This window comes from Erpetoichthys calabaricus, chromosome 9 (assembly GCF_900747795.2).
Source record: "Erpetoichthys calabaricus chromosome 9, fErpCal1.3, whole genome shotgun sequence".
NCBI classification, from domain to species: domain Eukaryota; kingdom Metazoa; phylum Chordata; class Cladistia; order Polypteriformes; family Polypteridae; genus Erpetoichthys; species Erpetoichthys calabaricus.
The window spans coordinates 107,948,338-107,971,132 of record NC_041402.2 but is presented as its reverse complement, the minus strand read 5'-3'; the positions used below and the strand labels follow the sequence as shown (position 1 = coordinate 107,971,132).

The following is a 22,795-nucleotide window of genomic DNA, read 5'->3' as shown; positions in this document are numbered from 1 at the left end:
TAAATTAAGTTCATAGACCTACAAAAGGTTGCCATTGATTTCAGGCAAGATTGCTTTTCTCCTGTACAACTATACGTTGCATTCTCAAGAGTGTGCTTGCACAGCTTGGTCATATTACAACCGGAGTGCTGAACTGACAATGTGATATATTTTCACTCAATTTAAAAAGGTTTTCTTCTTAATAAAAATTTAAAAGCAGTACTTCGCCGCTCCTGAGGGAATTCCAAATAGAAGATGCCGTTGTGGGAATTCCAGCACTGGGACAGAGCACAGATGCTTCCACTGTGACCAGACTGGACATCTGGCTAGGGAATGGAAGTCGGCTTGGCTGAGGTGTGTTGCTCCTAGGTCCCCTCTAAGTCTCTGAAGAAAGACTGTTTCAGGGTCCCTATCGTATTGGCCGGCTGGGAGATCCCCTCCTTGTTGAACTCTGGTAGTGACCTCTGACCTCTGTCGTGACTAGCTGTAGGAGACTCCCTCCTCTGGCACAGAGTGAGTAAGCGTACGCTGTGTACATGGTGATGCTAAGAACTATGAGACTGTGTTGCTTCCTTTGAAGTATAAGGGATGAAACTTTAAAGTCTGGACTGCCATATCTGATTCGTACCTTTGCTGCTAGAGAAGAGGAATACCCTATTTCCTAGGGTCTTTGCCAATTTCGAAGTGCTGGTGCCGGCTAACAGAATTGACCAGGGTACTGGACTGAAAATTGAACCCGCGCTCTCTAGTGAGAGAGACTCCTCAGATTTTCTCAAGCGACGGTCCTTCTACCTCTTTGGAAGTTGCTGCTGTGCTGGCCCCAATATAGGCATTGCCTATCGAGCAGACAGATTTTACACGCTTACAGCAAGCCGACACCTCCTTGGAGTTTGCATTTGCCTATTTTAGATATTCCCTTTCAAAAGGTTGGGTTGGATATTGTTGGCCCCCACCCCAAGAGTAAGAATGGGTATCAATATATTCTCATGCTGATTGATTACAGATAGTAATAATAGGCGGTATCCTGAAGTCGCTGCTCTCTGGTAAGCCAACTTCGTGCCTATTGCAAAGGCCCTGTGTTATATCTTTACCCATGTTGGCATTCCCCGTGAGATTCTGATTGACCAGGGCACGCCCTTTACTTCACATGTCATGAAACAATTGTGTGACAGCCTTGCCATTAATTACCATACGCAGACAAATGGCCTGACGGAGAGATTTAACAAGAATTAAAAGCAGATGATCAGGCGGGTCGTTCATAATGACCCAACGTCCTAGGACTCTGTTTTGCCCTTCCTGATGTACGCGGTTCAGGAATCACCACAGACTTCCACAGGCTTGAGTCCCTTTGAGCTGCTGTTTGGTAGGTGTCTTGGATGTTAATCATGAGGAATGGATGGGTGTGCATTCTAATGCTAACAGCCCTAGCTTTGCAGACTGGGTTGTTTCCCTGTAGGATCATCATGCTTTTGAGCAGGAAGCTGCTTCCCAGGGAGCGTAATTACTCGACTATAGAAAAGGAGTGTTTGACGATCAAATGGGCTGTGGGAGCGCTCTGTTATTATTTGTGGGGCTGTAAGTTTACCTTGGTGACCGATCACGCTCCCCTTCAATGGCTCTACAGACAGAAGCATACACACTCCTCTTACACAGTGGTTCTTGACCTTGCAGCCATTTAATTGCATTGTCCATCATCGTCCCGGCTCTGCGCACGTTAATGCCGATGTCCTCTCTCGCCTGGCAGAACCTGGTTTTGTAGATAGATTGGTACACGAAGGAGTGAACAAAGCTGAGGGTGGGGGTGTGACCGCTGCTACTGTGGCAGAAAACCCCTCTTAAACAGTTTTTCAATGGGAACAAAACACACTCTTACAGCTCCTCTTTGTAGGATTGGCTTGCTGGCTGATGTGCTTCTCATGCGGGGCTTCTAACATTTAAAAGACCGAGCCATGGCCATCCTGTGCTCTCTCACTCTCCTGTCTTTCTTCCCCAAGACTCCCTCTGCTTCGGACAATGCTACTGGCCTACTGGATCCCCTCAATGAAGAAGTCTTTGTGCTCTTTGGAGCAGGAGTCGGGGCTGTTTGACAGCTGTTCCTTGTGAGGCTGGATCTCCTCTGTAAGAGACTCATGTTTGTATCTGGAAGAACAGCAATCAAGTTTCTACTCCTTCAGAAAACCTGCTGAACTCTTATGTGCAACTTTGTGACCCAAGCTTGACAATATGAATAGAATCCTAAACGGAACACTACAACAGTGAATGGCAGTTAGGTATCACTTGCACATAATTGTATGAATAGGAACTGTGTCTGTGCATATATGCATTTATCTGAGTGTGTGTTAAGGTGCAAGAGTAGGCCAGTCTACTAATGAATGCAGCCAGTCTCACTTATCCCTCAAAAATGCACAAGGAAAAGGCACTGCTGCCTCTGAAATGCAAACAAAATTAATTTCCTCAGAAATAGTAATAAAAACATTTCAAAGTTTTCAAGTTTTTATTCATTTATATTTTATTTTAAAAAAATGTGAGATCATTGAATTGTGAACCCAGTATCATGAGTGGAGTGCACCATTACACCCATATTAAACAGTCATCTTCCCCGCACCTTACACTAGAAACAATATACACTTTGAATAAGCATTTACACATAGCACACATTAAATCCAGTAACTGTAAAGTCTCTGTTATGAATATAGAGTTAAATATATACTGGTATTAAATCTTTAAATGGCAAGATGAAAACAGCTTAACTGCAGCCATCTCTAAAGAATAAACCAAAATTGTCACCAGTTCATCCAAAGAAATACACAGGTAGCTGCAGAGAATAGGACTGTCAGTTAAAAGGTTACTATTTGAAAATATTTCAAATTTATTTGAAAATGTCATTTGAAGGCAAAAGCTGACATTCAATTGCAAAACAACAGTTGTTTGTTTTACCTTACATGGATTTTGGCATTGTGTTACTCCAGACACACCATGAACGCAGCAACATTTTGCGGATTCTTTTTTGCATATCACTTCCATGATCAGACTTTTTCAAATTTTTAATTGTTACATTGTTATTTTCATTAGTAAAACTCACAACCACAGCATTTCAGATTTTTGTTGTTTACCCCGCTGATCTGTTTTTTGATCTACAGTAGTAGTAAGAGCAGAGTTTTAAACAATTCTCCAGTACACTAAAAGTATCATTCTGCATTTGATCTAGTTTCAATTTACTTTTAAATCTAAGATGCATGACTATTGTTTTATGTTAAGGCAATTTCAATAATACAAATATAAAGTAACTTTAATAGTTCTGAGTTTTCTTTTATTACTATAATCTTCACTTTAAAGAGCCTTTTCAGTTTCAGCAATGGTAATTTAGCTACCTCAACCAACACAAAGTGACACACAATTAGTCTTTGTCTAGTATGGATGCTAGCTTGATCCATAATGTCCAAAACAATGAGGCGTAATTAAAAAAAATCTTTTTACAATTACGCTGCATCTGTAAAAGAGAAAAAAGCAACTGAGTTTAGTTTAATTCCATCTGTTTTTCCTTGATGGCTGGCCTCCATCCATTGCCTTTAACTGGCATCACAGGCTATAACTATATTAAGCTAGGTCTGCAAACTTTGTCTACTTTACACAAGCTGTGTTCATTTTTAACTAATTATATCCTACACGTTAAAATTTAGATTTTTATATTTTTTAACTTAATAGCTTTCTGGTAAACACTTATTTAACAGAACTGTTGGTGTGAATAAAAACAGCTGCTAAATAAAATGAGGACTATTTAGTATGTTCAGTTACTTCTTTTGTGTAACCTGAACAGATTCACAGAGCCTCAATTTATATAAAAGGGAGATGGACAGTAATCCCATGTCTTCTAATGTCAAGGACCAAAATGTCACTTAGTGGTGGAAAAATAAGATAATGAATGCACTTAGTATGTTTAAGCAATCATGGGAGATTTTGTCAGGAGTTGATATATTCATACCAGGCAGTGCTAAGTGTGTCCAGGTGTACTTTTTTTTTATAATCACGTTACTTTACTCAAACAGAGAATCCCACCTTTAGTAAAGATCATCGTTTTCAAGCGTCACTGTTTGAATGCTGCAGTATTCACTCACCAGGAATGAACCAAGAGCACTACATGTTTTACAGACTCTCCATGAGTAAAAATAAATAAATATGTTGTAAAGCATGGTGCCATCATGCATGCCTCACAAGTATTTAAGCATCTTTTCATGGTTTATTTTGTGATTTGCATCCTAACAAGGGTTTGCTCACCCAGCTGTCAGTCATAGACTGAAAACGAGATGGCTGAGCAGGTGCTTCATTTTTAATAAGGTGCAAGATGGAATTTTGATGGCTAGTCTCTTTATTATAAAACAAAATCTTGAGACGAGGCAAGACTATTTCCAAGAGATTTTTTCAAGTCCTGCGAGACGAGACTATTGCCAAGAGATTTTTTCAAGTCCCGCCCTCCTCAAAACCATTTACGGTTAATGGTCCATGCCCACAGTCCTCTCACCTCTCATTTGTGTGAATGCTTTTGTCAGACAGTTCCTGCGCTCTCAGCTCTTATAAATTTTTTACGTTTTCCTCACTTTAAGTTCCCAATAAAAGAAGACTTATTATGTCCAAATCTTAATGAAGAATTTCATCCCAAAGGGTTATCAACAGAAGAAATGAGTACACGGGCAAGCCTAGTACCAAGAAATGAGGTCAAACGAATTAACAGCGAAAATCGTTTACACTGCAAATTGGTTAAATGTGTATCAATAGACTATGCCAAAATTGTTGGTGGTGACTGTACGGAAGATGAACACATCAACTTACAACATCCCATAGAATATCTATAACCGTTAACAACGTCCGGTCTTCCACCAGCTGAATTACTGTTGAAAGAAGGATGTATCATAATATTATTGCATAATTTATGTATGAGTGATGGGCTATGCAATAGGACCAAGATTAGTTGTATTCAAAACTGGTCTGCCAATTCTGACATGTAAAATTTTAACAGGTGACAAGAAAGGTAATGTAGTATATCTTCCGCGGAAAACAGACACCAAAGGAGATCTTTATATGCCAGTCATATTAAAATGTTTATAGTTTCCCGTTAGAATAGCTTTTGCTATGACAATTAACAAATCACAGGGACAAACATTCAAAAAGTCGGTTTATTTATTAGAGAGAAAGAAACGATATTCAATCACGGGCAGCTTTACGTTGCATTGTCACAATGTAACTCCAAACACGGAATCAAAATTCAAAGCAATATTGATGAAAAGATAATTCCAAATATTGTTTTTCCTGAAGTTTTACAGTAAAAGTGTGAGTTTAAAAAGTATTTGCATGTTAATTTCAAAGCCAAACAGCATGAAAATATATAACGCAACGAATACCTCTAATGCAACATGAAACAATTTTCTTTTAATTTATTACATTTTACTATTTTTTACTATGGTTAATTACTCGCTGTAATGTAAAATAATTAGGACTATTATGCATATGTAACAATTTCCATGAAAATAATCTGTTTAAATTGTACACCTGCTTCCCCATTCGCAGAGTCGTGAAGTGGCTAATGCGTAGTGCTCGCACAGGGGTTGGCGAGCGAAGCGAGCAGGGGGCAGACTCCTCTAGGAAATTTAAATAACAATTGCTCAAGAACCACTATGATTTTTTTCCTGCTTAAAGGGGCTGACTTTTCTTTTTGCTGTTGCTGCCACTGCTGTCGTTACTATAACAATAAAATACAGAAACACATGTACAAGCACACAATTGACACCCAGAATCATAATCCTAAGCTTGAATACATTGTGAATACAATTCTAAATTTGAATACATTTTGACTAGTTTGATGGTGCTTACTGCTGCACATTAGTATGTATAAAGTTGTGATGAGTTGAGCTCAGAAAGGATAGTAGACATCTATTAGGCTGTGAAATGGTGATAATGGCTGACTTTGAATTCAGTCTTTTTTCCTTGTGCAAAAATCAAGTAAATGTATTTTTTTTTCTCCAAATCAAGCAACACTTAATACTCCAGAAGGACAAAGCAAAAACAGAATTTTCAAATTTTCTGCTAATTTATTAGTAATAAAAAAAAATGAAATTTCACACAAGTATTCAGACCCTTAGCTGTGACACTTGAAGTTTGTGTCAGGTACATTCCATTCATTTGATCATCACTGAGATGTTTCTACAACTTGTTTGGAGTCCACCTGTAGTGAACTCAATTGATTGAACAGGAGTAGGAAAGGCATACAGCTGTTTATACAAGGTCCCACAGTGGTCAATACATATTAGAACAAAAACCAAGCCATGAGGTTGAAGGAATTGCCTGCAGAGCTTAGAGACATGAATGATTTGAGTCATAAATCTGCGAAAGGCTACAAAAAAATTTGCAACATGGAATGCTTCTAAGAGTACAGTTATGTTCATAATTTTTAAATTGAAGAAGTTTGGAACAACCAAGATTCTTTCTATTGAAAAACATACCAGTATGTGTTCACTGTATAGATTGGAATCTGTTTAAAAATTCAAGCAATGATCTAGACCAGGGGTGGGCAGATTCAGTCCTGGAGGGCCACAGTGGTTGCAGGTTTTTGCTCCAACCCAATTGCTTAATAAGAAGCCCTTATTGCTCAAGTAACACTTCAGCTTCACTTTAATTGTCTCGCTCGTTAAGATTTTGAACCCTTATTGCTTACAGCTATATTCTTGGTTTTTAATTGCTCCTAATTAGCAATACAATGCAAATGACAAAAGAGACCAGCATTTCTCCATTTAGCTTGTTTTCATTTACACCTGTGTGTATTTATCATGCACTATTTGGTTTAATTAAATACTTGGAAGGAAAGTGAAGAGAAAAAAGTGAAGCACTGAGAATTACTCATCTGTATTAGACTTCAAATCATTTGGATGATATCCTTAGAAAGGAAAATAAATCTAGGATATGAGAATGACCTGACATGGCAGAGTTAAAGCACTAGCAAGCCATGCAATTAAATAATTGACAAGGATTGTTTTTTAATTAAGCAACTGGGTTGGAACAAAAACCTGCAACCACTGCGGCCCTCCAGGACTTAATCTGCCCACCCCTGATCTAGACAAACTTCCTGATGTTATCAGTAGTTTCATTAGTTTTTGTGAAGACATGCTTATCTCAACTGAAACCATTACGTTCTACCCTAACAACAAACCACGGATCAACAAATCAATAATGTCATTAATACATAAAAAGAAAGTGCTTTTAGACAAGGCAATATTTCTGAAGCATGTACTGCCCAGAGGGATTTAAATATTGGCATTAAAAAAGCTAAAGTTGAGTACAGAGATAAAATTAAACAGCAATTGACTACACATAATTTTAGCTCTGTGTAGTCAGGCACTCCAGCAACAACCAAGAAGTAATCAACATGTAAGGGTTTCTGGTTTTAACTCTCATTTAGCTAACAGACTTAATGCTACTTGAGATTTTAGCAGTTTGATTTTACTGACAAAGTGCAATGGTTAAAGCAGGTGGTTTCTGAAAAGAGAACTCCATTTGTTGTTCAAAAAGATGTCGAGAACATCTTTAGTCAATTAAAAACAAAAAAAAAAAGTCCTGGGACAGATAATCTTAGTGGAAAGCTCCAAAAATACTGTGCAAATCAGATCAACCCCGTTTCTTTGGTTTAAGTTTACTTTGCCATTAGAACAGCAAAACACTGCAAAGCTATGAAAACAGGCTACAGTAATTTCTCTAGCTGAAAACAAAAAATATTAAATGAACTCAGACCAGTGACCCTGACATCACTGGTTGTAAAATTTTAAATGGATGCTGACTTTGTAAACCTGAAGACAAGTAAAAAAATTATTGTCATTTAAGCAACCCGACAGCGTGATGGGAAGAGACAAGTGGAGACAACTCAGGCTGGCTATTAATGTTAAAAAATATCCACAGGCTTAAATCATTGGATGAACAGGTAACATTTGTATCAAATCATCACTCAAGTCTAAATGTTGGTTTAATTATCATGTCTAATATGTTTGATCTAATGTTTCACCAGAAGTACTTTGCTCAATGGTATATGCTATTTATTTCAACTAAGTTTATGCTTGATGGCTGTGTTCTTTGTGATGTGTTTTAATGTTTTGTTATAGCCTCTCTGAAAAAACTACTGACAAACCAAATTTTCCTCGAGACAAAAAACCTGAATTGAATTAAATTAAAATGAAATGACGCAGATGTTGTCTCTTCAATAAGGTATTCATTCATGCAAACCATTTTATTCCTGTTACTACAATATATATTTTCATAAAGTTATACTCAAGTAGAAGTAATTAAGAAATTACTTATTTTGCAAAACATGAATGTAATTTAAAGCTAAACATTTAAGCCATAAGCAAAAAAAAATAAATTATACCCTTCAAAAGCAATTTGCCACACATCATGGTAAAACACTCATACATATAAGTATAAACATTGCAATATTTTTCATAGAGAATAGCATTAATGACAAAACCATTAAATATATTTAAAGTCTACACAAAAACAATATTTATGAACACAAACAAGATAAGTCCTACCTGTATACTTCCAAGTAACATCTTCTAGTTGCAGCTCATGATCATTAGGCATATGTTGTTTCATCCATGACCAGCAGTGAACCTGCTGATCTGTAGGAGAAATAATGAAGAAACTGTGGAGCAATAAACATAGATTCGGCTTAGGAGAGAATCAAAGAAATGCTTTAAAAATGTTGTACTTGAGATTTTTTATTTCTCCATGCAGTTTAAAATACTGCTTACTAAATATTCACTCTATTGTAAATAAAACTGCTTTGGAAAATGAGAATATGCAGTATTAAGTACAAAATCTGAATCGTGTCTTCTCACTGAAACCTGGCTTAATGATTTATATCCTTTGTGGCACTTATTTTAGAAATTAAAAAAAGATTCCAACACAATTGTATTACTAGTCTACAGACCACTAGGTTCATATTCAATGTTCATGACTGAATTTGGCAGCCTTTATATCCAATTTAGACATAAATTATGATCATGTAGTGTTGATGGAGAATTTAAAAATATAAACTGATGTGGAAACTATACTCTCAGCAATATTGTCAAATACCTACAGACATTAGCAAGGCAGACTTTATAAACTTTTTTTAATAAGAAAACTGATAAGATCCCAGATCTCATTGTCACCTTGCAAACTTAATACTAGATTAACAAGCCCTGTCTCGTATTGCCCATGCCACTTTAATGAGAAATCAAGCAAAATGACACACTTTATTGGCTAACTAAAAAGATTACAATATGCAAGCTTTCGAGGCAACTCAGGCCTTTTCTTCAGGCAAGACAGACTAGCTACCCTGTGCCTGTAGCTTTTTTTATGCAGACTTCACAAAAGAGAGTTGCAATAGTCAAGTCAACTGAAATTTATGTAGTATCATCTATCAATCTTACAGTTGCCAGCTCTGACAGTGTACAATTAGCACAGTGAAATGATGAGGGCATCAAGGTTGATGTTTACTTAGTATAGTGCATTTGGATATGAAAACTAAATTAATTTTTTTATGTGGCATAACACAAATAGCTTAATAAATATTAAAAATATCAGTGTGATTTATTATGTTTACATTGAAAAGCAGCATGTTAAAGGTCTGTGTGGGACTGATTTATTTAATCACGTGCTAGCACCTGCAGTACTCCATCCCATGCCCACCTGCTTGCACACATTCTTGGCCTTGGTTGTCCTGCTCCCACCCACAGAAACTCATTTCTTCCATTAAAAAACAAAGCAAAACTCAGGTGTGGTTAATAAGACTGTTTTACATGATCATGTACGAGAGGGTGCCCTCCCTTTGAAACCTTTCCCCCTTTCACCACTCTTGCCCAGGTGTCCTTTTTTTTCCCCTGACAATTCTGCTTCACCAGTATTTAATACAGATCTTGCAATGGGACCTTTTTAATGGAAAAGAACAGAACAGAGCAGTATAAGCAACATGTCTTGTTAATCTTGGTATTTAGGCTACTGCTTACTATCCCATACAATTCCACCTGTGATAATAATGTCTACCAAACCTAATATGGAAATAAAGTATATGTTAATAATTGCTATGATCTCCACAAAAATGTGGTGTTCTGACATGGAAGGTAGGTGTTGTTTATGTACAAGCCACACATATTAGTTTTGCTTACAACATAAGCTTTTCTAGTTGCCATATTACAGTTATGAGGCAGCATGTCAGCCAGCCTGTCCACAGATAAGGGAGGACACGAGCTGTATTTCTTAATTTCAAAAGTATTAAAAGTTGATATGAGGCAGGTCATGAATGTCAGTATATTGGATCACTTTTGCATATTATTTAATGTAGAAATACTAGTAAGTACAACTAATGAGAAGCACATTGTTAAAAAACATTATTTTGATACATCTGCAGCTTCAATGTGTTTGCTAATATTCTAAACAATCAGTCAGATTGTAATGCTTATCTCAATAGTGCTAATAGTGTAAATAGTAAGGTAGAAAATGACCAAAATAGTGTCGGACTTAGAGAACATGATGGTAATCCTAGAGTAAATAGAGAAAAATTAAACTGATAGTTCACTATGAAATATTGAAGGCAAAAATAACAGTATAACAATGCAGTCAGCTTTGAGAGGAAATCTTATTTTTCTAAAATTATAAACGATAAGGTAGGTAATCCAAGAGTTTTATTTTGATTGTCTTTTGAACCCAGCTCAATCAAAGGAATGCCTCCTAAAAACTACTAATGAAACTTGTGAGTGGTTTTGCTATATATTTAAACACAAAATAAATGTTATAAATAATATAGTATTAGAAATATATGCTCTTCTAAGAAAGTAAAATTCTTTCATTGGAATAGATCAATCCAAACCACTTAGAATAATCTCTCAACTAAAATCCTCCACCTGCATCCTTGACCCAGTACCAACAAACTTCTTTAAATAAGTCTCTGATGTCCTTATTGATATTGCACTTGACTAAGTGAACTCATTATTAGATACAGTGGTCCTGACTGTCTAAAGACTGCAGTTGTTAAACTCCATTCAAGTAAAATAATCTTAACTCCTCTGTCTTTGACAATTTTAAACCAATTTCTAACCTGCCTTACTTAAGTAAAATTATAGAAAAGGCAGTCATTAAGAAGCTTAATGATTACTTGAATAAACATTATATTCATGATAAGTTTCAGATAGGTCTTAGGACAAACCATAGTACAGAAATGGTGCTGGTTAAAATAGTAAATGATTTGAGTTAATGCAGACAAGAGGCCATACATCTGTATGTGGTGTACCACAAGGATCTATTCTGGGTCTGCTGCTCTTTTCAATATACATGCTTAGTGACTGGCAAACATGGATATAGTAAAGGCATTAGAAATAAAAATCAAGGAGGAGGTAAAGAATTTATGGGTAATCATCGACTCTAACCTAAACTTTAAATCATATATTAACCAGATTACGAGGACTACATTTTTTCCCTTAAGGAAAATAGCAAAAGTTACACCTCTTATAACTTTACAACACATTGAAAAACTAATTTCATGTTTTTTTTTTAGATGACTAGATTACTGTAATGCACTCCTAACAGGATTACCTAAGACAGACATACATTGGTTGCAATTAGTGTAGAATGCAGCTGCCAGAATATTAACTAGATAAAGAAAATTTGAGCACATCGCACCAGTTTTACCGTTATTATATTGGTTACCGGTGTCGTTCAGAATTGACTTTAAAAAACCATTTAAAATGGTTTATAAAGTGTTAAATAGTTTTGCTCCATCCTATATTTTGGAATGCTTGTCCCCATATAATTCCTAGAGCCAAGCTTAAAAGAAGTGATAAAACAGCCTTTTGCTGTTATGCACATAAAACCGGGAATACTTTACCTATAGAAATTCACCAGGCTAATACTGTGAAATATATATTTTTTAAAATATATAACATATTTTAAAAACTATTACAACACATTAATTTAAAATGTTTTTTTTTTGTAGCTACATTTCAGCTGTATTCGTAATAGATGGGTATACAATTATCATATTCTTCAGTGACCCACAGTCTTTACTAATCCCCACTATTATTATTATTCTTTCTTCTTCCTTCTTCAACAAAGGAGACTATTCAGTCTATCAATCTTATTTGCTACACAAAAAAATACTTAGTTCCATTAAATTGTAGAATATGTAAATCAATGTAAAATGATTTAAATGAATTAAGTAACTAAGTAGGCAAAAATAGTAACAAAACAAAATTTTAAACAGCTCTAGCGCCACATGTAAATTATGACGACTGATAATTAAATGGCTAATTAAATGATATCAGTGTTATCAGGTGTTGTCACTGATTATGTATCTGGTTGGTACAAAAACCTGAAACCACAGTGGGTCCCAGGACCAAGTTTGAGAACCCATAGTATAATCTATACTTGTAGAAGAATTGTTCACAGTGCACTGCACCTGCACTTAGTGAACATAAGTTGTATATCCTGTTATTATCCATTCAGTTGCATGTGATTCTCTGGGCCATCTCTCGCCACACTTCCTCGTCTAAGTTTCCTTATTAGTTGTTCAATGCTTAGACTAGTGTTCATTCTGATGTTATAAAGACATCTTTTTTGACTGCCTCGTCTCCTACTTCCACCTTCCATCCCGAGCACCACTGGTTTCTCCGCTGACTCTAATCACATCATATTCCATGCATCAATTATCCTCGGGTCAGCCTTTTTCAAGGCCCAGCTTTAGCATCCATACATGAAAATGGGCAAAACAATAGCATGGGCCAGTTTGATTTTGGTTGAGAGGCTGATATCTTTACTCCTCCAAATCTTGTGCATGCTAAGCTAACCAAGTGATACTTGTTGTTTGACTTCAGGACTGCATTCACCACTTTGATGGATCCCAGATCCCAGGAAAATACTGTAAATTCCTGGACACATTCAATCTCTTCATTATTGATTGTTATTGTCACTGCTCCATTTCCAGTTGTCATCATACTCTTAAGTCTTTTTGAAGTGGAAGTGGAGGCCCATCCTTTCACTTTCTTCTTTGACTTTTATCACGACATGTTTCAGATCATCTTTCATTTCCGCAAGCAGTGTTGTATCACTGGCATAGCGAAGATTATTCATATTTCTACCATAGTGTTTCTATCTTTACACCAATTTCGTATATATGCAGGTCTAATTTTCTCATGATAACTTCTGTGTACAGACTGAAATGACAGGGGGACATAATGTAACTTTGTCTCACACCTTTCCCAATTCTGAACCACTCTGTAAGTCCATGCTGTATTCGGACAGTGGCCTCCTGGTATGTTTATAGCGATCTTATAAACTGAATCAGTTGTGATGGCACACCCAATTACTTCAGGGCTATCCAAATCTTGTCATGGTCAATGCAATGAAATGCTTACTGTAGCCAATGAAACACATGTAGACATCTTTTTGGTAGTCATGATTTTTCTCCTTGAGACACTGCAAATTGCAAGACTGGAAGTTCTGCTTCAGTAATGGATCACAGGTGTTGCTGTATGATCTTCAATGGTTTTCACAGACCTTTGCATTACCTCTTTTAAGGCAGTGGGATGAATATTGATATATATCAATCTCTTGGTCATCTACCTCTTTCCCAGATCTTCTGGCAGAGCATTATGAAAGCTGCTGGAGGAATAGGCCTTAGCATCCTTACTGGTATACAGTCGATGCCAGGTGTCTTAATGTTTGGTAATCGTTTAAAAGCCCACTTGACTTCCTCTGCAAGGATGACTGGCTCCAGCTCCACTGGTTCCTCATAGGGTAGTTCAGGATGCCTTATGTTGGCATACAGCACTTCACTATAATCTCACCATCTGCTTCTAATGCTCTGCTGGTCTGTGAAATCCTTATCGTTGATGATTCCTTTGCATGCAGAAAAGGGAGTTCAAATGTTCCTTACTTGTGTAAAGAGATCTCTTATATGACCCTTCTTGGATGCCCTTCATTGATCTGTGATTTTGATGGTTTATGCTGATGGCCACTTGTTCCTCCTCCCGCCCAACCCCCGTTTCTTGTATGGAATATGCTCTTGTGCCATTCCAGTAATTGTGGGCTTGATGTCTTGCCACAGATCAGCAGGCTCCTTGCCTGTGGTGTCTAGCAGTATGAATCTGTTCTTCACTTCAATTGTGTATGAGGCAGGAGTCTTTGAGACATGAAATCGCTTTGGTGGAGCTTTCTTCTTAACGATGTAGAACTTCACTTTGATTGTGGTAACAAGTAGCTCATAGTTTGTGCCTAAGTGTGATACAGAAAATGTTTTGACAGCAAGGACTGAATTTCTCAAATGTTGATTGCAGATGATGTAGGTCATCTGGGGATGTCAAAGTGTACAAATGGTGTTTGTGCTAAATAAAACATCTATCTGAAATCCTGAGGCAGCTTTCTTAGCAGAGCTAAACCAGACAATAGTCTTCATTGTTTTTAAAAATCGAAACTGTTCTATGGTACCAGCTTCGACCTGGTTTCCAACTTTCACCTTAAAATCATCCAAGACATATGTAGAGTTTTCTCTTTGGGACCTGTTTCACGGCTTCTGTGATTTTGGAGTAAACGCTTTTGATGTCATTTTGCAGAGCATCAGTTGTTGGAGCACAGACTTGCAAAATGGTGATGTTATGTGGTTTCCCACAAATATGAATGGCCATGATCCTGTCACTTATGCAGGCTATTAAGGTCACTCTATTCTTTCTTACTTCTGGATAAACCAGAAAAATACACTGAAAGGTCATCAGACTGGAAAAAGCAATTGGTCCTTCAATTCATTTCACTAATTGTGAGTACATCGATGATCCTGACCGTTCCCACTTGATAATGTCCTGCTTTCCTTGACTCATTTCTCAGATATTCCATTCTACAATCTTGTGCATTTTCATGCAACACAAATTTTTATGTTCACCGTGGGTTTCATCAGGATCTAGGCCTCACAAGCAATTTTCCCATTTGCATCATAAGTGCCCTTAAAGGATAAAGGGTCTGCTCTTCTCCATATGCTTTCTGAGTACTTACTGGCTTGAGAGACCTAATATTAGGTACCATATTTGAAGCATATAAGGGATGGGCCATTAATTTTCTTGGCAGTAGCTTTACAGAGCCAGGTCTTTCCTCAACCCTCCCCATTTTCCTGGGCTTGGGACTGGCAACCAGGTGTTACCCTGCAAGGCTGGGTTTCCCATCTCCTGGTCAACTCTAAAAATAAATATGTTCTGCTTCTTTATTACTACATTCAAAACTTTCAAATTTGAAATTTCAAGAATTAAAAGTGACTTGACAACAGTTTCACCTTACCTTTAACCATATCTGTTTTACTTTACAATACAAGTTGCTTTACATTACTGGTTATGATTATGTGTTAATTGGCATCTTTATTATCATTATTTTTCTATCAATGTTTGCATTTATTTCAGTTTCTCTGAAATTTGTACTTTGTGTTTTGTGCCCTGAACTAATGAAAATAAATAATTCACACATGGCTCTAGTTCTGTCATTTACTCACCTATTTTTACTTAATCGTACAACACTGCAATCATTCTCATATCCACCACGTTCATTCAGCATGCCTGTGTGAACGATGTGACCCACTGGCACATCTAGGTCATTAGCACAAAGCCTTTGAAGAAGATCCAGAGCCTGCTCACCTGAAGACTAAAAGAAAAGAGAAGTGTAAGAATTAAAAACTTACTATAACACAAAATAGTCAATAACAGACAATCAACACCTCCACTTAAATTATTGTCCAAATCCAACTGAAAATGCATTAAAAACAACTACAGTAAAACTTTAACCATTCTGGAAAAGCTTGACCTCAAGATATAATACAAATACAGCAAAAAACACTTAAAATATTTGTATACACCTGTCATAATTAAATTCTAAGACAATACTTTAATAAATTACCAAACTGCTCTAAATAGTAAAAAGAAATGCATACTTGCTTACCTAATAAAATTAAAAATAAATTGAAGAACACAAGTTTACTCACACTAAGTTCAAATTTGGTGAAAGAGGACATATCAACAACACAGACTGCTTCTTTGCAACACTTCACTTCTGCACCTACAATGTCGAACCAGTCAGGCTTGAAAAATGTTTTACTTTGATCTAATGCCAGCAGATCTACAATAAAACAAAATAGATATAATTAATAAATTAATATAATTATAATTAATCCCTACCCCAAATAGGTCAAATAAAAACCAATCCTTAGAAAAAGGGATGTAGCAATAGTGGAAAAGTTAAATTAAGGGGACTGAGACTCCACGTTGGAAAAAATTACTTATGGTAAATGCAACTTCTGCAATCCAAATTTACAGAGTTAGGAGCTAAATCGAAAAGATAGGGGAATTTCTGTTCATGTAAAAGTGAATTTATATGCATGTCTGTTTCCAACTGGTGATGAGCCATATTTTGGTAAAATACCTGTAGTCATCTAAAATGTATCATGGATATGTACAGGCACCCCAGTGCAGACAACAGTTTTAATTTAAATCTTTTCAACACTACTAAAAAAACGTGGGGGCATTATAATCGTCAAGAGGGACTTTACTTACCGAAATAATAACTAAGATAACCTTTTAAGAACAGGTGTATTTAGCAATTAGGATTTATATATGGATTTAGTATTTTTGTAAAAATCTGGAAAGAATTCAGGAGTTAAGGTGATTAAACCACTAGGATCTAGTGACCATAATCTATTACATAATCTATCACTGTGTTTCATCAAAGTACATATTGAAAAACTAAACCATTAAATTTAGTACTGGCAAACGTTGAACAGAATAGGGGTAAGTGTTTAAACCATTTAGGGGCAGTGGAACACATTTGAAAGTGTTTTATCACAAACTTCTTTTAGAAGCAACATAAAATTAAAGAAATCTCTGTTATGGAAAACAAGGAGCTATAAAGAAGTTGTAAACAAAACTACTTCTAAAACACACAAAAGGCGAATAGCTCCAGTGTAAACTATAGGACTTATGGCAGCATGATATCAGTGGTTAAATTAGTGTATACATTTAAAAAGCACTTAGAAAGAAACATTGCAGAAAATGCTAAAATGACACTCAAGAGTTCTTTCAGTAAATTAATGGTAAAAGAACAGTCAACAAGAAAATGAAGCATATCAGGAACAGTAAGGGTGAACTAAAGTCTAAATTCATATTTTACATATTAGGAACTCCCAGTATTCATAAGGAATACCCAAGTAAGGCTGCAACTAATGATTATTTTGGTAGTCGACTAATCGTTCAATTTATTTTCGATTAGTCACGATTATTTCATGCCTGAAAATTTTGATGCCTGTGACCTGTGGTTGCACATCCTGTTCTGGGCTCCAGTGCATATCTTACCTCATCTGCTCATGTCTGTCAACCTGTGAATGTCACCCTGATGACTCTGCATTAACACGATTAAAATTAATAATAATCAAATTAAAATAACCACCAGTGAAAACATATGAATTTGAAAATAATCAGATGTTTTTATATTAGTGTGACCATCACAATAAAAAAGAAATACATTAAACAATACAAACTAAAGTGCACGTAGTCTTTAAACAAAAAAAGTGCATTTAACTTAATCAAAAAATACATCATTAAAACTGAAACATTTTTCATATTTTAGTAATAAATGACAAACTGTAGACATAAACTATATAATGTGTAAAGCCTGAAGTGTAAAGATCAAATTAACACTTTCACAAAAGATTCAACAACGATACAACAGCTTCCGTGGTGCAGCGGATGGATGCAAGGTGAGCCATGAACGCTCTTCTTTTCTCAGTGGACCCCGTACATGCCTTGCACAGTACACGTGCTTTGATTGCCGCCAGGTGAAGCTTGTTAAAGCACAAGCAACCGGCCACCTGCGTGCTGCTGCTAGCACTGAATAAGCTCACGCCTTCTGGTGTCAGCGCGCAGCACAGAGGAAAAAAAAAGAAAGAGACAAATATATGTAACATTTTGAAGAAATCATTGTATGACCTGAATAGTACCAATCACAAAACATCATTGCACTAAAGCAATATTATTTGAAAACGAACAGATCGGGTGTAAATTTACTTGTAAAAGTTAGCTTTTTTCACTTTTCTCAGTCTCGTTCACGCTCTCCCTCCCCTCCTGATCTGACCCTAACTAACTAACACTGCCAGCATAAATTCTCAAGAGACGGCAGCATCACATCTCCAGGATGCTTTCATTTCAGATGCTCATGCATCGAGATGGTGCTGCCGTGAAAAGAAAGCTCCGCTTTGCATAATCTGCATTCAACTTTGTTTTCTTTTTCGGTGAAGTGCTCTCACACTTTAGAAAGTTTCTGTCTCAATTTTTTTCCATCTCTTTCTCCCTACTCTATCCGACTCGCCATTGCAACAACGTTTATTTTCCTCTACATTCTTCTTCTCCTCAGACGTTCTTTCTTCGTTGGTAGGACTGTGTGTAGTCTTGACAAACAATAACAAATGATACTGCCCCCAGACGTTCATGTAGTGCATTGCAGTTACAAAAACCAATGTGGTTCTTTGTGACTGGAGCCTCTATTGAAGGTTCTGTTTATGACGCGTCGACAATAAAAAAATCTGTGTCGACGATTTTTTGTAGTCGATGTCGTCGATTACGTCAACTAGTCGTTGCAGCCCTATACTAAAGAGGTAGTAATTTTGGAAACTGTAGAAGAAGTACTGCTTAGATTAAAGTTAAGGTAGGCAGAACAGCAGATAATCTAATCATTCAAATCATTAAAAAGGTACCAAACAAAATCTGACTTGGGTAGATTTACAGCAGATGAGATTGAAAGTAAATAAATGTTAAATATTTCAGGTAACACATAAAGATATTAGATTTAAATACACAATGGCAGGTTTATAATTTCAAAGTACACCTTATGATGACCAGGAACTCATAATTTACTCTTCAATATCTACAGTATATTCAGAAATTGTAAAGAAATTAAGAAGGCTAATAGGATGTCAGAATATCTAGTGGACTACAAGTCAAAGAAGGTTATATTTATAATATTTAAATCCCTCATGTCTAGTACTGTGTGCAATTTTGATTCCTATATTGCAAAAATGATAATCAATGCTATAATAAAAGTACAGACTGGAGTAACTATAGTATACTGAATCCAGGACTGCAAGGTATCAGCTATGAAGAAAGATTAAAGGAGCTAAACCTTATTAATTTAAGCAAATGGACATTAAGAGGTGACATAATTGAAATGTTTAAAATTATGACAGAAATTACTACAGTGAATCTCAGCTGTAAATATAAACTAGTACACCAAGACACAAAGAGAAACTGGATGAAATTAACAAACAATACATACAAATGTAACAAAGTTTTTCATCATAAGTTACCAGTACTGTGGTAGATAGTAGGACCAGTGGAATTTTGCAAAACATTTGTGATGAGAATTGATTAACTTTCTTGGGCTTAATATCTTATTCTCAAAATATTTTGAATAGTCTATTATCACCAACTACATACAGTAATGCTATTTTAAAGAATGCTGGAAATTACTAATGCATAAGCAGATAATATGAAGAAGGACTAGTAGTAATTGTATATACTGTCAATGAACAATTTTTTACTTTATATTTTATGCTAAAAATGGTTAATACTCATTTTTTTTCTCTCACCTTTGCCAGGAGGTACAAAATATTTGGCTCTCTCAAACCCATGTTTTTCCATCCAGCGTGCACCTTGTGCATCTAGGCGGTCATATAATGGAGAGGTTCGTAGCTGCCGTCCAGTCTGAAAATCCCAACGTGGCACTTTCAGTTCATACAGAAGAGCTTAAATATAAACAAACATTGTTAATAGTGCTGTTATAAAATGAACATCATCCCAAGATTTACAAGTACAAAGTTGTCATATAATTGGTAATATATTTACTTTTTACAATTAGAGCAGGGCACCTCCTGTGATTATCATGTTGGTGTGATGGAAGAACATGAGTGCACCAATGATTCTGAAGACTATGTTGCCTAGAGATTCACACTAACAACAAGGTGACACCTGGCAAACTGATGTTAGGGGAATGGGCTGGACAAAGTAAACTCCAAAAACAAGACTATCATGACATTTCTAAATAACTGTAAATTAACATCATCTGGAAGACTAAGAAGAGTGACAACAAAACCCACTCCTAGAGACAGGCCAGGGAGATCTATGTACCTCAGGAAGGTTTAGTTGCATGGACCTGCCATGTACAATGCTCGCTGGGTGATACGTAATAGCTGATTAAATTAAGCCATACTAAACCTTGGAAACAAAGTGGCTCTTTAGGGGTGAAATCCAACTTCACTGGCAGGAAAAGGATGACACTTAAGTGGGAAGTTGAAAAATGCCAGATAAATATAATCAGACTCGCCTGTATTCACAGATAAATAAGGGGAAATGCCCATTGGAGGAGTCCCTGAGTGGGTGGGTGTATACTGACAAGCCCTCAGCCGAACTGCACAGGAGGAGTTAGTAACAGGGGATGAGAGGGTTTCCTTGAATAACTTGAGAAAAAACTTTAACTACTGTTAAATCTACAACCAATAACTATTTAGTCTTTTACAGGACAGTGGATTCTATGCACAAACATGCACTGCATAATGACTGTGTTGCTCTACGAGGATACTTCAGTGCTTATATGTGATATGACTGACATTCCTGGACAGCGTAACTATGAAAAATTAAATTCCTTATTTGAATTGCAGTAAAATGTTCTTGATATCTGTTGTTAGTGCTAGATTGTCCAAACAAACAATATGCTCAAGTGTAAAGTTACTCTGAAGAATAGTAAATTACATTCGGGATAATGTCAATTTATTGACTTTATAATTGTGTCATCTGATAAATTAATGTATTTTAGGGATAAACTGGTAAAATGTGATGCTAAGCTGTCAACTGATCATTTTTTGCTGTCTATTTGGCTTTGACTGCCAGAAAGACTTCATGCCATGAGGCACCAGCACTAACCACTACAATCTCATTGTATTATCCAAATTATTTTTGGTTTTCCCTCAAAGATTGCTTTACAGTTCTTACTCATACTCCATGTAATAAGACGGAAAAATGCAAACCTTTTTAAAATACCTAGTGTAGGGAGTTTAGCTGCAACACAAATCATTTAAAATAAGTCTGAAGTCTTGTAGCATAGAACTATTCTATTAATGCTGCTGCTGAAGCTGTCCATCATATTTGTTTAATGTATTTAATAACTGTGTCAAACACTAACCACTTAGTTATGCCATTATGAACTTTAAAAGTTCATATAAGAAACAATGGAAACTCCCACTCAAAATGTGATACAGAAGCAATGAGGTTACACTTACCAAATTTGTTCAAGGGGTTGGCTTCACTAATAAAAACCTATGTTGGTCCTCTTTAATTGGTCACAAAATCAAGGAAGATTAAAAAATAACTTCTGGAGTGTATTTCTTTCGCAGACATTCACAATGAAGAACAGAAAAAAAAAAAACTTCCAAATTTCAGAAACCCAAACCAATTAATTCAAACTCCCAAAATATATGCATATTTTTATACATTATATGCTCATAAACCCAAACAACATACATAATTAATATTTACACAATCATGTCTCACAAACCTGACAACACTTACCACGATAAACAAATACACAAACACATTTCAAACAACTTGTACAAGAACCCAGCATATGCACTCCAATTAACTGGTACTTATAGTGCTGGTCACATGAGAGCTTGTGGTATAAGATCACCTTGTACAATGTGCTGTGCCAGCGGTATCTCATTTCTTAGCTTGAACTGCAATATTTTTTCCCATTCACAAAATCATATCTCATGCTTGCTTGTATCTAATGCTTGAATGTGCTGCCTGTACAAACAGCAGTATGACAATCTGAGGAAAATACAAACACCACCATCATAAAACATTTAATAAACAATGATGTCTCTTTAATGAAGGAAATAAAAAAATTAAAATGCACCAACTTTTTCTCAAACAATCCATTTCCTAAACCCACTTATCCAGAGCAAGGATGCAGGAAATCTGGAACCTAGCCCAGCTAGCAACAGGCACAGGGCAATAACAATGCAGGAATAATCCCTGGACAGAATGCCAGCCCTTTGTTGAGTGAATGAACACACCAGAGCCAAATTAACAAAACCAATTCCCCAAAACTGCATGTCTTTGAACTGTGTGCAGTTAATTCAAAAATAATTTCAAAGTATGCAAGATTTACATTATATTGTAAATTTTTATTACAAACAATTTGATACGTGACTCAAGATATGATGTAACTATGTAGCAGTATACTTGTGACTCTTATCAAAAAGCAACTATTTTTATTGGTTCTTCTGCATCTTCCTGCCTAAATGTCAAACTCTGCCTGTTTCTTATGGCTATATAGAACACATTTCAGCAGCATCGAACACAAATTAAGACAGAAACTGATCTTCCATGAGGTATCCCCTCATTGCAGGGCAAATGCATCTAAATCTCATCAAATACGACTTTATTCAGTAACATTAAGTAGAAGAGAAACAGCAAGAGACATCATGTTTTTCTTTTCCCCTAAATGAAAAATTAAAACTACCACTGTTTATAAGTACAGTGGAACCTCGGTTCACGACCATAATTCATTCCAAAATTCTGGTCGTAAACCGATTTGGCTGTGAACTGAAGCAATTTCCCCCATAGGATTGTATGTAAATACAATTAATCCGTTCCAGACCATACGAACTGTATGTAAATATATATTTTTTTAAGTTTCTAAGCACAAAGATAGTTAATTAAATCAT

General features: G+C 36.1%; 1 protein-coding gene across 2 annotated transcripts in view; it reads right to left on the bottom strand.

Moving 5' to 3' along the window:
* Positions 1-22,795, bottom strand: part of pdpr (pyruvate dehydrogenase phosphatase regulatory subunit) — a 305,042-nt gene that overhangs the window by 55,297 nt on the left and 226,950 nt on the right. For both annotated transcript variants that reach the window (XM_051931537.1, XM_051931538.1), the window contains 4 exons: positions 19,661-19,816; positions 16,010-16,143; positions 15,524-15,672; positions 8,547-8,659 (listed from right to left, as the gene is read on the bottom strand). In XM_051931537.1, the coding sequence (XP_051787497.1) occupies positions 8,547-8,659; positions 15,524-15,672; positions 16,010-16,143; positions 19,661-19,816 (552 nt within the window). The remainder of the gene's footprint in view (positions 1-8,546; positions 8,660-15,523; positions 15,673-16,009; positions 16,144-19,660; positions 19,817-22,795) is intronic.